Source organism: Cynocephalus volans, chromosome 1 (genome assembly GCF_027409185.1).
Source record: "Cynocephalus volans isolate mCynVol1 chromosome 1, mCynVol1.pri, whole genome shotgun sequence".
In the NCBI taxonomy this organism is placed as follows: Eukaryota; Metazoa; Chordata; class Mammalia; order Dermoptera; family Cynocephalidae; genus Cynocephalus; species Cynocephalus volans.
The window spans coordinates 37,589,335-37,604,983 of NC_084460.1; the positions used below are offsets into that span (position 1 = coordinate 37,589,335).

Sequence of the window (15,649 nt, forward strand, 5' to 3'; positions counted from 1 at the left end):
TAAACAAATGCAATACAGGAGTTGGTACTTTTCTAGAAAATAAAACAAAATGTCCAAAAAAAAAAAAAAGCGGGGGGAATGAAAAGAAAAAAAAAAAAAAAAAAAACAAGAGAGCACATAATAGTAAGCCTGAAATGATGGAGCTCAGTGGAAGGAAAAGTGTATGATTAGTTTAGTAAAGATATTGCTTGAAGAAAATAGAATAATTCTACATTCTATTATGAATTGAACAAAAAATCCCACAACTGTACAAGATAGGAAAAGTAATCATAGGTAGCGTAACATAGTGGTTATGAGCTCCAGACAGTGGAATTAGACTGCTGTGTTCAAATTCCACATCAGCCACTTCCTAGCTGCATGATTTGGGACAAGTTACTTAAACTTTCAGTACTTCAGTTTCTGTATCCATCTGTAAAATAAGGATAATACTAGTTCTTACCTTGTGTAGTATTGATGAGAATTAACTGAGTTAATGCACGTAAAGAACTTAAAATAGTGCCTGGCACTTAGTGAGCTTTAAGTTAATTATATAACACTACAATAAAAATAGTATGCCACTTGGCTCCAAAGTGACATGCTTTTACGATATTATAAAATTAGCCATTGCATATTTATTTAACTAAAAAGAGTGGTGTGATTACATTGGGAAGATGGAAGGGAGGTATAGGATGATTTAGGACAGCCAAATTTTCATCTATCACAGTAGAAAGTAAAGAGATATAATGTCTGCAATCAATAACTTTAAAACAGCATGTTCTGTAGTGACATTGCCAATTCCCAGAAGAAGTGACAAAGAATTAAAATGCATTTGCCTCTGGGGCACAGTACTGGGGGTTGTAAATAATGGGTTAGGGAATGGCTGGATTATTCGAATTTCTGCCTATGTGTATTTGTTACTTTGAGATTTTTTAAATGAAAGAACAAAAAAGGTTAATGTATATAAATCAGCTGTCAGCTCCTGACATATAAGAGCAGGCATCAATACATTGTAGTTCCATTTAATTCATTTCAATAATTCCACTCCTGGTGATTTTTCTATTTAAAGATACAATACCAAAAGAAAAACATAAATAAATATGTTATTGCCAGATTATTCATAACAACAAAAAAACTGGGAATGACTCAAATCATCAACCCTATGGGGAATGGCTAAGAATTAGGCAAAAACCTGATGGAATGTTATAAACCAAGAACATAAGTGTATTGTTTCTGATGTCTATGAGTTAGCTAAAACTGACCACATACACAAGGTCTCTAGTGTGTTTAGACCAAGAAACAGAAGCCTGAGAGAACCATGATGTCTAAAGAGAGCAGAAGGAGATATAGTGTATCTTCACACTACACAACTTCCTGTGGTCCCCGGAGTCCCTAACAGTGGGCTCACAGCTTCTTGGGTCACTGTACAGGGAAGTTTCTTCCCAAAACTGAAGGGTTTCTTTTTGAGCTGAGGCACAGCCTTTTACACTTGGAGTTCACATTGCTACTCAGGAAGAATGCATACTAACAATCTATGCCGTTAGTAGCAAATGATTACAGATTATTATTAGGGGGCTCCCAATGATTAGGAGTCCCCTCCCTGGTTCTACAGTCAGACTCAGCATTAGCAAAGTCATGCCTCATGTGGAATTCCTTCCCAGCTGTGGCTCAGCCCCCAGCTTACAATGTCTCAGAAAACCCATTTCCCAGCAAAGATATCGATGAAAACTATGGCACAACAATGAAAAAAAAAAAAAATTGACTGCATGATGCATCTGAGTCTACATAAGAACTTCTAAGGTTCTACAAGGCCCACGACTCCTAAAGATAACATGAGCTGAGCAAACCGTCTTCTCTGAATCTCAGTGTTCTCTCCTGAGAAAAGAAGATCACTGTTTTCTACTTTAGGGCAATGTTGTGAGTATAAAACAAAAAGATGCTTGGGAAGTCACCGATCACAGGTTCTGATCCAGAGTGGGAGCTCAACAAAGTTCAGTTGGATGTGATTTTGGGAGTCTGTGATGCACTCCTTAGAACTGTGCCTCTCAGAAGCTAGCATGCATTAAAATCTCCTGGAGGACTTATTAAAACACAGATTGCTGGTCTCCACCCCCTGAGCTCCTGATGCATTAGATCAGGGGATGGGGCTTGAGCACTTGCATTTCTAACAAATTCCCAGGCAATACTGACAGTCTGAGACCAAACCTTGAGAGCCACTGTTTTGTAGGCACACAATTCTACCAAATCTAGCTAGGAAAAAGGTTAAGACTTTGGAGAGGGAAGAGAAAGGCAAGCGGGAAAAGTCTCCTAAGGGTTCCTCCCCTGCCTTGGTCCCTGATGCCTCCTAGGTTGAACCTTGTTGTGATATCTGTGCCAGCTCCACTTCCTTCCCAAGCTTCCCTCCAAGGTTCTGTCAGGCTCAGACCTGAACCAAGCCCTTCTTGTCAACTTCCTGAACTGAAAGATGACAACCCTTTTCTATCTGCCTGGAGTCTACATGCTGATGCAGAGGCCACCTTTTTAGGTTCCAAGAAATTATACACTCGTTATGGAGGAAATTAACACCTCAAAGCAAACTATAATTAGGAATTCTTCAATTCAGTTTACACTTTTTCAATTAGGCACTCTATAATTTTAATCATGGGAGCATTAACATGTTTCTGTAATTTATATACCTGTGGTATAATTAAGCCTGGGAAACACATTGCTCTAAACCTGAATGGCAGTGATTGTTTCTCTTCACACTTGCAGTATTACAGATCCCCGATGGAGAGATGGTGTGCCAGTTTCAAAGGAGCCATTTGTGAGTTGCAGAAGCCAGTGAGAGGACTCCTGGTTTGGGAAATGTGATGGCTGTTGTAGACCATGTGATGCCTTTGAACATCTGGCCCATGTACAGACATCTGCATCCCAAAACCTCAACTCCTATTGTGACTTTCAAAACATTCCCACAACTGGAAACTGCTATGGACCACTGTTCTTGGAGACTAATTTCAATTAAGCAGGAACAGGGTGTTCTGGCAGGGGAGACATTATCTGAGAGCTGTGGGAATCAGATGACTTTGAATTGAAGAAATTAAACAATGGGATGAGACTTGGCCTGGACTGGGAGCAAACTTCTTTTTATTTTATGTTGATTCCTCTTCCCACTTTCTCTAACTCTGTTCCTCTCTCATGATTTCAGCTTTGCCTTTTAAACACAAAGCAGGGACTAAATCCTATGTGCAAGGTAGTTCTCTTGGGATTCTGAGCATTTCTGCAAATTCAAGGAATTCAGAGGCACACTGAAAGTTTTTGTGCTTATTCAGACTGAACCTCTGAACTTTCTGAAGGTTAAAAACCTTCACTTTTTTCTTCCTGCTCTCCCCACAATAGCAAATTCAGATTTGCTGACTGCAATAAAAGGAAAAAAGAACATAATCAAAACTGGCCCGGGGGGACAATGCATACAGATTCCAACCCAGCTGAGTGACGAGCCCATATCGCTGCAGCATTTTGGCACTCAATATATTTTGTCTGATCTAAGAAAATATGGGACTTTTTATAGAGTGAAAGTTGGAAATGGATTTGTTTCTCCCAGGCTGCTCTAGCCTTCCACAAAAGAATAGAGATTTGTGCAGAATCTGATGTTCAGCCTCACCAAACATTCATCTTCTACCTAAGCCCCAACATCTGCATAGAAGTGATATATTCAGATATGCTATCAGCATGCAACAACACAACATGAATTATTTTAACACCAGTTATTGTCATCATCATAAGAAAATAGGGGTGTGTTTTTAGCCCCCACGTGGACAGGGATAGAGAAATATACTGGCAGAGATTCTAGTTCAGCTCGTATGAGCTATAACTGGCTATCCTCCTGCTGAAACACACACCAAAAGAGACATGGGAGTTCTGTAAAGCTGTAAAACCAGCAGGGGCAACTCTGCAGTGAAATGCAGAATAATTGCTTCTTCATGTCATGAGAATGAGCGTGTATTGGCATCATAGCATAGACTATCTAGTTCCCTGTACAGGCTCTTTTCTCCATATCTGAGACCACCTATGGGCAAAACCAGTAGTACCCAAGTGTGGTCCAAGACCAGCAGAGTCAGCATCACCTTGGAGTTTATGCAAAATGCAGATTCCCAGGCCCCATCTATAGTTCCTAGAGATGAGCAGGAATCTGCATGTGTGCTAGCTCTCCAGGTGATTCTGATGTCCACTGAAGTTTCAAAACCCCGGGATTAAACCGTTTCCCACACTTTATCCCCAGTGAAGGTGAGGCAGTAGAAGTTTGGAAGTCTAGTTCAGTAGGTCAGAGTCTCAGCATCAAGTCAGCCCAGACACAGGTCCCACTCTGCTTTTGAGACCTACATTTTATAGCTGTGCCTAAGCCCCCATTATATTTCTCATTTCTCATAACAGGATCCCTAGGCTTTACTTCTGGACCTAATTCCTGCATTAAAAACCTTTTTGAAACCAAACATGAGCCTTGACCTCTTTTTACCAGCCCTTCTAAGGTCTGGAGAAGTGCAGTAAAATAGCATTTATGTCCATGGAAATGCTGCCCAATATGGTAGCCACTAACTACATGTGGCTATTGAGTACTTGAAATGTGGCTAGAGCAATTAATAAATCAAAGTCTTAATTTTACCTAAATAGCCGCAGGTAGCTAGTGGCTATAGTATTGGACAGTGTAGATCTAAAGTCTTGCCCTTGAATCCTTCTTGTGTTACTAGGACTGCTATCTTTTGCCCTGGCCATGAATACTTACTTTATATGTTTATAGTATTTATAAATTGCTTTACTGGGCCTACACCTAAGTAGAACTACATTAGTTAAATAGCAAACCCTAAGCAGCTGTAGCCGGGCAAGAAAAGGATGGGTTGTGTTATGAAAGGCAGTAAGCACAAATTTCTTTTGCCTAGTGGTGAAGACTCTAACCTCTAAACTGTTCTTTTCCTACCAAAAAGCCAGAGCTTTCAGGATCATCTCTCTGTGGATGAGAGGAGGTAACTCTATGAGCAGCCCCAGGCAGCTGGAGCAGGCATTGTGCAGAATGCTTTTCGGATACGAGCAAACCTCCTTGGATGCTGACATGGCACAGATCCATGCACTAACTCAGAAGAACATCAACAAATCAGGCTATAGAAATGCACTTGATGGAGGCACACTTGAAAGTCTGACCTTTCGATGGTTGCAGACAAAGAGACTGAGAACCATCAGTTATCAGCTGTGCGAGATCTGAGATAAAGCGGTGATGCAAGCTGTCACAGGGCCCAGAACAGTGTGAAAAGTATAAGTCAGCAAAAAAAAAAAGCTGGAGAAAAAGTGAGAATGAGGAGAAGGCATCTTGCAGAGTCACTGTTGCTCTTGCAGAGGGTTTCACCAGACCTCTGGGGTGAAGGGATAGCATTGTAAGAACTGCACCTACTTAGACAGTCATCCCTTCCTTAGCATGGCCTCTTGTTCCTTGAAATACTTGACTCCACCTTGACCTTCACCTTGAATCCATTACTGTCCATCCACCATCACTGCCAACATGGTCACATCCAGGGCCATATTATCCTGTAGAAGGGTTTCATTACTGACATCTTGCCTTTGATCATCTCAGTCTCCCAATACCACTTCCTGTCTTTCCAGCCCCTCCTCACTTGGTACCTTCTGCAAAGATTCTTCAACAGCATTGAGGTCACCTGGCCCTCAGTATCTCTGTTATTTGCACATCTACCTTCACATTCTTTTTTGGCAAGCCAAGACCAGATGATCCATTTTCAAGCACCTCTGTTGACATCATTGTCTTTCTCCCATAGTCCTGGGTCAATTTAAGTGTCTTTCTTCTTTTCTGCTGTAAGAACTGCTTGGAGCTCTTAGAGAAAATTAAGCCACAACATGTTGTAAAATGTTGACCATTCCTTTAAAAAAAAAATTCTTCCTTTGGCTTTCTGGTTTTATTTAAAAAGGGAAAGTTACAATGAAGTTACACTGCCCTGGTTTTCGTTCAGCCTCTTTAGCCAGTCCTCCATCTCCTGTGTGGTTCCTTGATGGAGTTTCACAGAGCTCTGTCCTGATCCTCGTCTCTTCTAATCTATACTCTCCCTGGATGAGGTTGTTTACTCCTCTCATGCTTCATATACCACCTGGATGCTAATGATATCCAATCTAAAACCCCTGATCAGAGGCCTCTCCAGCACTCCAGACTTTTGGAATTTAAATAGTCCCCAAGGTAGGAGGTGAACATGACAGCCACACTCTCCTCTCCCTCATACCAGTAACAATCTTTGTCTCCATCTCTCCAGATGGCAGACAACCCAAAATAGCACTCTTTCATTCTTCAGGTTCCCTCAACTGCTCCATTTAAAATATTCTTCCCCAAACACCTGCTTTTCCTCCTTGTTTGGGTCTAAGTAATATAATCCAGAATCCAACACCAGAGCCAGTTCTTAGTAAGCTGGGTTGTTGGGGCAGGGGCAGGTTATAAAGGGGACCAGCAATGTGGTTAGGGTGAGCTGCAAGCTGGAGTGAATGCAAGCCCACCAGAATTACTTGATTGTCACACTTCTCTTTTGTTCTGAATGATCTTTCTAAATTGCAGCTCTGTGCTATATCACCAGGCTGACCTTTGTTGCCTTGGGTGGTTCCATTGGTGGTAGTTACATGTCCTTTTAATTAAAATTATAAGCCCTCCAAGGAGAAGAGCTCTACAGTAGCATTCAACCATTATTCCATGTTTGTGGTTGCTTCTTCTCGTATCTGGCTCCTCCTTTTTCCTAGCTGGTGTAAAGTCCCAGCATGCTTTTAGGCATGGCTACAAGCGGTATTACTTAAAAAGCTGCACCTTCTTGCAGGTTATGTCTGAGCACCTCTTATCCGTGCCACTCCCCTTCCCCCTCAAAGTGGAACCCATAGCATGCCTCATCTTTAGGTCCCAGCAAAGGTGGCCCAGAGAGCTGGGGAACTAAGCTAAGTAAATGAGGTTTAGAGGAAGCATGCCTAATGTAACTGTAGTTTCTTATCCTTCCCAATGTGGATAGGGACTCACAAACCCCTCAGGCTGCCCTGTGTTAATAAATCCTCTAAATTTTCATTTCTCCTTCCTAATTGGACACCATCATATGCTGGTGTCTGAGAATCAGATGATAATGATTCCAGTTTTGCTCACTGCACTTCTGGAGCAGCAAAAACCTTATGTGATGGTTTCATGCACTCCCACTCTGGCCTTCACAGTTATTAAAGGAATCCTGGAGGAAATTTGGCAATCGTTTGCTTTTCTTCCCAATAAAGTTTCTTCTTTCTTTAAAAGTTGGCTGGATCTCCAGTTTGTACTGTAGCTAATCACTGCATTTCAGAATCTACAGTACAGTCTTAACTAGCTGCACCTGTCAAATGCAAAAAGTGCACAGAGTTTCATCAGGGAGTGAACAGAGCTTGCAACGACCTTCAGAAACCACTCGCCATGTTACACTGTCTCCCAGTGTCTAGTCTGTCATATCTATGGCCCTCCAAGCTGCAGCTGCCATGTACACCATGCCCCAAGCAGCCCAAGAAAGCAAGTCACAAGTCCTAACTGACCTTGTAGGTGGTACCTCAGAGGTCCCCAGCATCACCTGGATCACACATCGGGTCCCAGTCTGTTCTTGCTCAGTTGGTTCCTAACTCCCCCATTCGGTTCCCAGACCACCCTTCACTACCACTGGCCTCTCCTGGATAAAGTGTCCTTGCAGACTCTTCCCTCCCCTAGCGTTCCTTGACTCAGAGAATGGCACCATGCTCCATCCCACTCACCAAGCCAGGAAACTGGGAGTCATCCTGGACAACGTTTTTTCCTTCACACCCCAGCACTGCCCCTTAGAGGTGTCATCGCCATGGCATGCCCATTTTACCTCCTGAAAGCTTTACCTTGCCACCACAACAACTCCAACTTAGTCACTGTATTTCTTGTCTTAACAACTATAATGGTCTCTGCTCTTAGCCTGTGGTTGGCCGGCCCTTCAGCACTTGAGACACCATCACCTTGTCCACTCAAATTTGTGAAAGGTGCTCAAACCTGGGGGTCTGCTTTTAAGGTAATGTTGTTTTGAGGATGGTGTTATTCCTGGAGGTAACTGCAGGTCCCCTGATGTGTCATGCACTCACCAGCACTTTGCATGTAGTAGTAGACCCTGCAAACAGGCATTAGCTTGCAGCAGGGCTCAGAGAATAATCCTGCCCATTGCTACCTATGGCCGGGAGCCCCTCCTTGCCTCAACAGCTTGGCCAAACCCAAGAAGCACCACAGTGGATAACTACCAGTTGCACTTTATACACTTTAGCTTATTTGACTTTCAAACAATCTGTGACATAGGTGTTCCCGTTTACCAATAAGCAGCTTGAGTGAAGTTCAGAGAAATTAAGTTCCTGGTCCAAGGTCACCCAGTGGGGCAATTGAATAAGGCTAGATCTGATTCCAAGGGCTTCTCCTGTTCCACTGTATCCACCTGGGAAGTCAGCTGTGGCAGGAAGAGCATGAAGGTCTCAAGTCTGAGTTAGAAGCTGTCAGTGGGAGCCAGGCCCTGCCTTCAAGGAGGCCACTGTCTGCTAGAGACAAGTCCCTGACAGAAAGGTAGCCAGGGCAGAGTGGGGCCCAGAGGAGCTGCTGCGTTTTGCTGCAAGGATGGAGATGATTCTGGATGTGGCAGATTTGAACCAGATGTTGGAGAGGTGGAGAATGGTATGCTTAGCAAAGGCAAATGGCCTGATGGCTCAGAGAAGGACAAAAAGTTGTGCATGCACCTGGTGAATGTTCCACACACCCTTTGGGACAAAGGCCCAACCCAGAGTGAAGACCTTCTTCACCCGGCCCCCGCCTGCCTCTTTGCTTCTCTCCTCGTCTCTCTGCCCCTGCCCACTGAGCTACTCATGGCTCCCTGAACACACCATGCACCGTCTCTGCCTGGACTCCTTCAAACACTGCTTTGTCCTTCACTAATTCCTCCTCATTTCATAGGTCTCAGCTTAGGCAACACTGCCTCCAGGAAGTCCTCCTAGGTTCTGAGCCCACCAGGTTAATGGTGGATGCCTCTGCACTGAACTCTCATGGAAATATCTGGCAAGTTCAGAGGCTTATTGACATTTTTTCTTTTTCTGATTGTCTTTCCCGTAGATCTGCATCATCCAAAAGGGTAGTCACTAGCCATATGTGGCCCTAGAAACTTAGATTAATTAAAATAAAATAAAATAAAAATCAATTTTTCTGTTGTACTAGTTGTTTATCAAGGGCTCAATAACCATATGTGGTCAGTGGCAACTATATCGCCCAGTACAAATATAGACTATTTTTATTATTGCAGAAAGTTTTATGGGACGGCACTCTATTATAGAATAGGAGGTGGCTGAGGGCAGGGTCTGTGATATGCATCTCTATGGTTCCAGCACTTGTATCTACCAGGTGGGCAATACAGACTTGCTGAATTAACTAATCACATGCTTTAGTAACTAGGCTTTTTGTTTTGAACACCTTCTAAATGCCAGAAATCATCCCACGTAATGGGGATACAATAGTGTCAAGCCCCCAGATTTCTTGGCTCACAGCCTAGTGGGGGGCATGTAAAAAACTAAACCAAAGAAAACATACAAACGAATGTGTAACACAATCAGAAGTTCAGGAAAGAACCCTGGAGGAACTGCACAGACCACTGCTGCATAAAATCCGGTAAAGGGGCAGAGTGACATTAAATGAAACTGGAAACAAGTTTAAGGCCAGATTCTGATGGGCCTTGAATTCCATGCTAAGAAGCTTGAACTTAATGCACTGGCCCATTTAAGACTTTTAAGCAGCAGAGTTAACTTGATCCAATTTGTGCTTCCAAAGGACCACCAGCAGCTGGGTGGGGGATGGACTGAAGAAAGAGAAGCCATGGCAGGCAAACCAGCAGGGACACCCTGGCAGGTCAGGGGAGTGGTGTGTGGGAGGGCAAGAAGGAACTCAGCCAGAGCTGGTCTGGAGTTGAGTGGGCAGGTCTTGGTGATGGATGGGATGGGAAGGGGAAGGAATGGGGAGCAAAAGGCATCCCTCAAGAAGCTTAGAATTTATTCTGCTTCAGAATCTGGGGCTCTGCCCCCAGCCTCACTTTAGGGACTGCATATGGGCAATTAATTCATGGCCAAGTTACTTTCTTAAGAAGGTTACTACAGATACATCAACGTGACAGGTGGGGTGCGGGGAAGAAGGCTCGGCATGTTCAAGTTAGAGCTGAGTATTAGATTCTAGTCACTATTTGATTGATCTTTTAAGCAATTCTGGGATTCTGTCACTTAAAAACCAATAAATCTTTGAAGGCCTGAGGAAAGCAATGCAAAAGCAATAAATCTCCATTGTGGAATATTAGGAAAATAGGCCAAGCTGCCAAGGTGGTTTGGCTGGAGGGATGAGGGTGTGGGAGCCCCACACAGAAATCCTCCCTGCCTGGCACCCCTCCTTGCCCCCCTACACACTCCATTTGACCAGATAGAGTCAGATCCATGGGGCTTCAAAGGAGCAGCAAGCAGCAGAACAAGAGTCCGAGTTTGGCTCAGCTGGGGTCCAAGCACTGACGTCAGGAGAAAAACAGCCTTGCTGGGTGGGGCCTGGAGGCCGAGGCTCAGGTGTGAGTCTGTTTGAGACCAGGCAGCTTCACTCAGAGAGAGCCCCACTGGAGCTCACACATTCTGGGCTGGGCCCGCACAACCCAGAGTTGCAGGACTCCTGAAATGTTGTCTTGCCTGCCCCTCATCCCCTAGTTTGTGGAGGTTCACTCTGTAGCATCCTCCCCAAAGGGCCCCCCAGTCATCACTTGCCATGCCAGGCAGGGCAACTCAGAATTTCCCTGGGAGCAATGAACTCAGAGCCAGGAAACTAGGTCTATGTACTGGCTCGTCCTGTCCCGTAACCTTGGGCCTATCACTTAACATATTAGACTTCGGTTTCCTCTTCTGAAATGGACATCGTATTTCCCAACCAGCTCGCTCACCAGGGGAGTGAGGATCAAATAAGAGAATGGAAGTAAATTTGAATTCACAGAACTGTCAACTGTATAACATCAAAGCACCCTGGACCCAGTGCATTCCGTGAGCACCTTGAGTCCTGGGGTCACAGAGCATCCCTGTTGTTTTCTCAGTTGCATATACCTCCCACCCTGCAGGATTCCACATTGGTCCACCCTCCTGGGTGGGGCTCATCACTCCAGCACATCTGCTGGTCCGCTCCATCAATTCAGTCTCTGCACCTCAGTGGCTACACATCATCTTATTTGTTTTGTCAATTTCATTATTTTGTTTGCTTGTTTAATTAATGCCCCACCTTCCTGCCCCATTCAGATGAGCGTTTATTGGATGATAAGCCTCAAGAGGGCAGGAGTGTGTCTGTCTTGTTTCCTGCTATATCCCCACTGCTTAGCTCACTTCCTGGGACACAGCAAGTGCTCAGTGAATATTTGTTGAATGATGTAAGGTCAACTGCCTCCCATAGGCACATCTTGGTGCCCAGGGTTCAAGGTGAGAAAAGGTTAAGGTAACTGAAATCTATTCTGATATGACCACTTCTGCCATTGCAGTTGTCCTGAAAGTCTTGCTGGGTGGCATTGGTTAATCTCTTTCCCTTCTTGGCAAATGCCTAAGCAATGATCTGTAAATAAGTCCAGAAACCCACCCTTAGTGATCCACAGCCTTGCACACCCACCCTCAGTGATCCAGAGCCTTGCAGCCAGACATTTTCAGACACAAACCATTTTCCCTTTGAGCAGTGACATTTCTTTCCTTCTAATTTTTTTTTGATGGAAATGTCACCAAAATACATTATGCACACCTTTCTCCTAAGGAGGTGATATAGTATAGTGAAATGAGTGCTGGCTGAGGGTCATCCGAACTGGGTTTAAATTTTGCTACTTGATTGCTTTGTGTCCTGGGTCAATCCACTTAGCTTCTGTTTGTCTCAATTTCCCGATCTGCAAACGGGGAGACTATTATTGCAATGCTGTGAGGACAGATAGTGTTATGTACGGTGATGGACACATGGCAAATGCTTGCTCATTAAATGGAAACTAGCAGGATTTTTTAAAGTTAAAAATCCACAACTTTGGGGTAAACCAGGGCTAAGGAATTTATACCATGTCTGTGAGGGGCTGCAGCATGGAGACCTCTTTGATTTTTGAGTCCCCATGTCTGTTTTGTAGAGTTGCCTGCTCCTTTGCTTCCTGCCAACTGTCATTCCTCTCTGCTGCTGGGGCACCTCCATACCCTTCTCCCTCCTCCTAATTTGCCATAGTCTTAAGATGCATGAGCTTGTTAGACATGCAAACCAGTATGTAGGCTCAGAGGGAAAGTGTAAGGGGCTTCTGCTGGTGGGAACTGGAAAAGTTTACACATGCATTTTGGTTTGGGCTGCTCAGAGCACCCGTTTGCTGGGGAGTGGGAGGGAGCTTGGTTTCTGGGGTCAGGCAGTACTGCTTGTGAGCCCTGACTCCATCGTTCACTTACTCTGGGACCTTGAACTTCATCTTCCTCATTCATAAGAGGGAGATAATAACACTACTCAAAAGTTGGTTAGGATTAGGTTCTTGGAACATAGTAGTTGCCCATAAACAAAAATGATGATCATTACTCCCATTTGTGCTCAGCTGACTTCCAGTGAGTTCTCAGAGGCTCACAAACACACAATCTGATTTAACCCTGAGAATGGTTTCCATGAACCTACACTTGTCTGCTTAGCTACTGAGATGTTTTTGCTGCCTGGGCATCAATATGTCTTGAACTGCAACAACCTCTTGTTAAAATCAGCAGTGTTGCCTTGATGGCAAGTGCCCCTGTGGGACTCGAGCACTCTACAGTGCTGAACTGGGCCAGCTCCTGGGTCTTGTCCCACTTGTAATCTCTGAGCAGGTTGTTTTCAGAACTCAGCAAGTCTGTCTGCAACTGGCAGGCAGTAACTTAATCTAGCTGGGAGACTGTGTTTCAGGCCCCCAACCCCACCACCTAAATTTACCGTATGTGTGTTCCAGAAAGTTCTCTTCTAGACTGTCTCAGATCCTTATCAGCATGTTCCTTTTGAATATCCCATTGCAGGGTGGGAGGATCCTAGCTCAGAGGCCTCCTCTAACCTGGGCTTGGGACTGCTGATCCTCTTCGTTCCAGGAAGCCTTGCTCCCACCCAGTCTTGCCCATGGGCACTGCCAGCTATGCAATTCAACAGGAAGTGTGTATGGTGCAGGGAGGGAAAACTGCGAACTCCAGGTGAAGAACTTCCTTACCTGACAGGGGCTCCCCGGGACTGAGCCGGCTTCAGCATCACTGTGATGGTTGTGTCCGTTTCATTCAGTGGGGTGTCTGTGTCGTACTCGGGCATTGACGGAGCTGGGCAGGGAACAGAGAGAGGAGGTGAGCCCAGCACAGGTCCTAAACTTTGCTTGTCACCTCCCCTTAATGCCAGCCTTAAAGACACCTAGGACAACCAGGAAAGGGAGGATGGGAATCACAGGGTGTCTGAGGCTTTTGGCAAAGGAGGCCGTGACTTCCAACCTGCCCACAGGTTTCTTCAAGGTGCAAGAGTCTGGGGAAGGGTGGCAATGAGGTGGCCAGTAACCTGCATGAACCCAAAGTTCCACACCAAATAAGCAGGCATATGCAGGAACTATAAGCACTTAAAGAAGATATGAAAGCAGAGTCAACCTTGTTAAACACATTTAAAATGCAAATTAAAGTCGAGATGAACTAGTTCCCCCCTACCTTTTTATTTTTTTTTCATGAGCCCCCTTCAACCCTCATACACAACTGATAGGAGTGGGACAAAATCCACTCCTCTGGGAAGGTAATTTAGCCATCTGTATTAAAAGGTATTAAAACCCACATCCCTTCAATTCAGTTTTTCAGTTTCTGAATTTAATCCTAAAGTTACCCTTCAAATCAGTGACTTCAACTTTATTTTGTAACATGTTTACTGAAGTGTTATTTTACAAAAATGTGGAAGCACCAAATATATCCTACCACAGGGTACTATTTGATTAAATTACGTCCATCCACTTGACAGACCATTATAATGAAGGCAATGTGTACCATCGGAAATGCTTATTGGATAAGTGTAAGTGATCACAAACACAAAGCCCCAAAAAGCTCTGTGGTTTTTTGGCAGAACCACGTGCAAAATATGTATGTATGCAGACCAGAACTGCAGAGATATTCTGAAAAATGAAAGGTGTAAAAGGGGTTCTGAGATCATCTGCTTTTGATGTTGTCTAGTGGTGAAGGGGCCCTGACTGGTAATGGCACTTTGCAATCTTGGACGGCTATGCCTCTGTAACCATTCATTCATTCACTCACTCATTAATTCATTCATTAATTCATCAGACATTTCATGAGAGCCTGTGCTTGCACTGGCAAAAAAAAATTCCTGGAAAAAAAAATATATGTGTACTATTTAATGCAACCATGTGGCAAGTTAGGCAAGTTATTTGGTGACTTGCTGACTTGCCACCTAATTAATATATTTTTTACACTTTAGGAAGATCATCAATTAGGTTTTCTTCATGAGAATATGATGGTAACCCACTAGGGACTGCGTGGTCCTAATTGCTCTGATATCACACAATGACAGTTGGTTCTGCCTCTTTCCACTCCCAGAAAAATTAGGAATAGGGCGGAGGGGGGAGAGCAACCATTTTTCCTTTTCCCTATCTAGAAGAGATACCTGAAATTTTGGTGGCGATCCGAGTGGTGACGGGAGGCCCGAAGCCCTTTGCTGTGCTGGCCTTGATGGTGAAAGAGTAGGTGGTCCCTGGGTACAGACCCACAAAGAGGTGGTGGGTTTCGTTCCGGAGCTTGAACACTTTCCCCCTCTGGCTGGAGAGGTCAGCACTGGGGTCCAGTGAGCCGACAGCCTTGTAATTGATCTGTGTGACAAACCAGCAAACAAATCAATAAGCACTTCACTCAGAAATCTGATGGAGCCCATTTGTAGGTACACCAGGGGAGGAAAGGAGAGGGCATGTGAGGTTAGTCTGCAAGTTCTGATAAGCTGCCTGTTACTGTCCACTCTACAGATGAATCCAGCCTCCAAACAATCCACTGCGAACACGCTGGAGCAGTGCTGTCCACTAGAAATAGAACGTGAGCCACATACATCATTTTAAATTTTCTAGCAGTCACATTAAAAGAATTAAAAAAGAAAGTGAAATTAATTTTAATGATCTATCTTGTTGAACCCAATATATTCAAAATATTATCATTTCAATCTGTAATCAACATAAAAATTTTAATGTTCTAGTTTACATTCTATTATTCATATTAAGTCTTAGAGATCTGCTACGTATTTTATCCTTACAGCACATCTCAATTAGGACTAGCCACATTTCAAAAGTGCTGTATCCCTGCGTGGCTGGTGGCCACCGTATTGGGTAAGGTAGCTGCTGAGCTGCATCCAAGTGCAGCGTCCTGATAAGAATTATTCACAAGACTTGTTAAAAATGCAGACCATGGGTCCCACACTCCACATGGCGTTTGCTGTCTGGTGCTTTCTCATGCATTATCTTGTCTGTCTTTCCCCAAACCTTGGGCCATCAGGATAGTTATTCTCATTTTAATGACAGGGAAACTGGGGCTCAGCTGGAAGCAACATGCATTAAATCAATGCTTTTCAAATTATCTATGGTGATAGTTTATCTTAATGGTGTTTTCCGATCCA

General features: G+C 44.1%; 1 protein-coding gene across 1 annotated transcript in view; it reads right to left on the reverse strand.

Moving 5' to 3' along the window:
* The window catches only part of PTPRT (protein tyrosine phosphatase receptor type T), a 783,412-nt gene that overhangs the window by 228,150 nt on the left and 539,613 nt on the right, over positions 1-15,649 (reverse strand). The window contains exons 9-10 of the mRNA XM_063092330.1: positions 14,657-14,858; positions 13,224-13,326 (exon numbers count right to left, since the gene is read on the reverse strand). Of these exons, the coding sequence (XP_062948400.1) occupies positions 13,224-13,326; positions 14,657-14,858 (305 nt within the window). The remainder of the gene's footprint in view (positions 1-13,223; positions 13,327-14,656; positions 14,859-15,649) is intronic.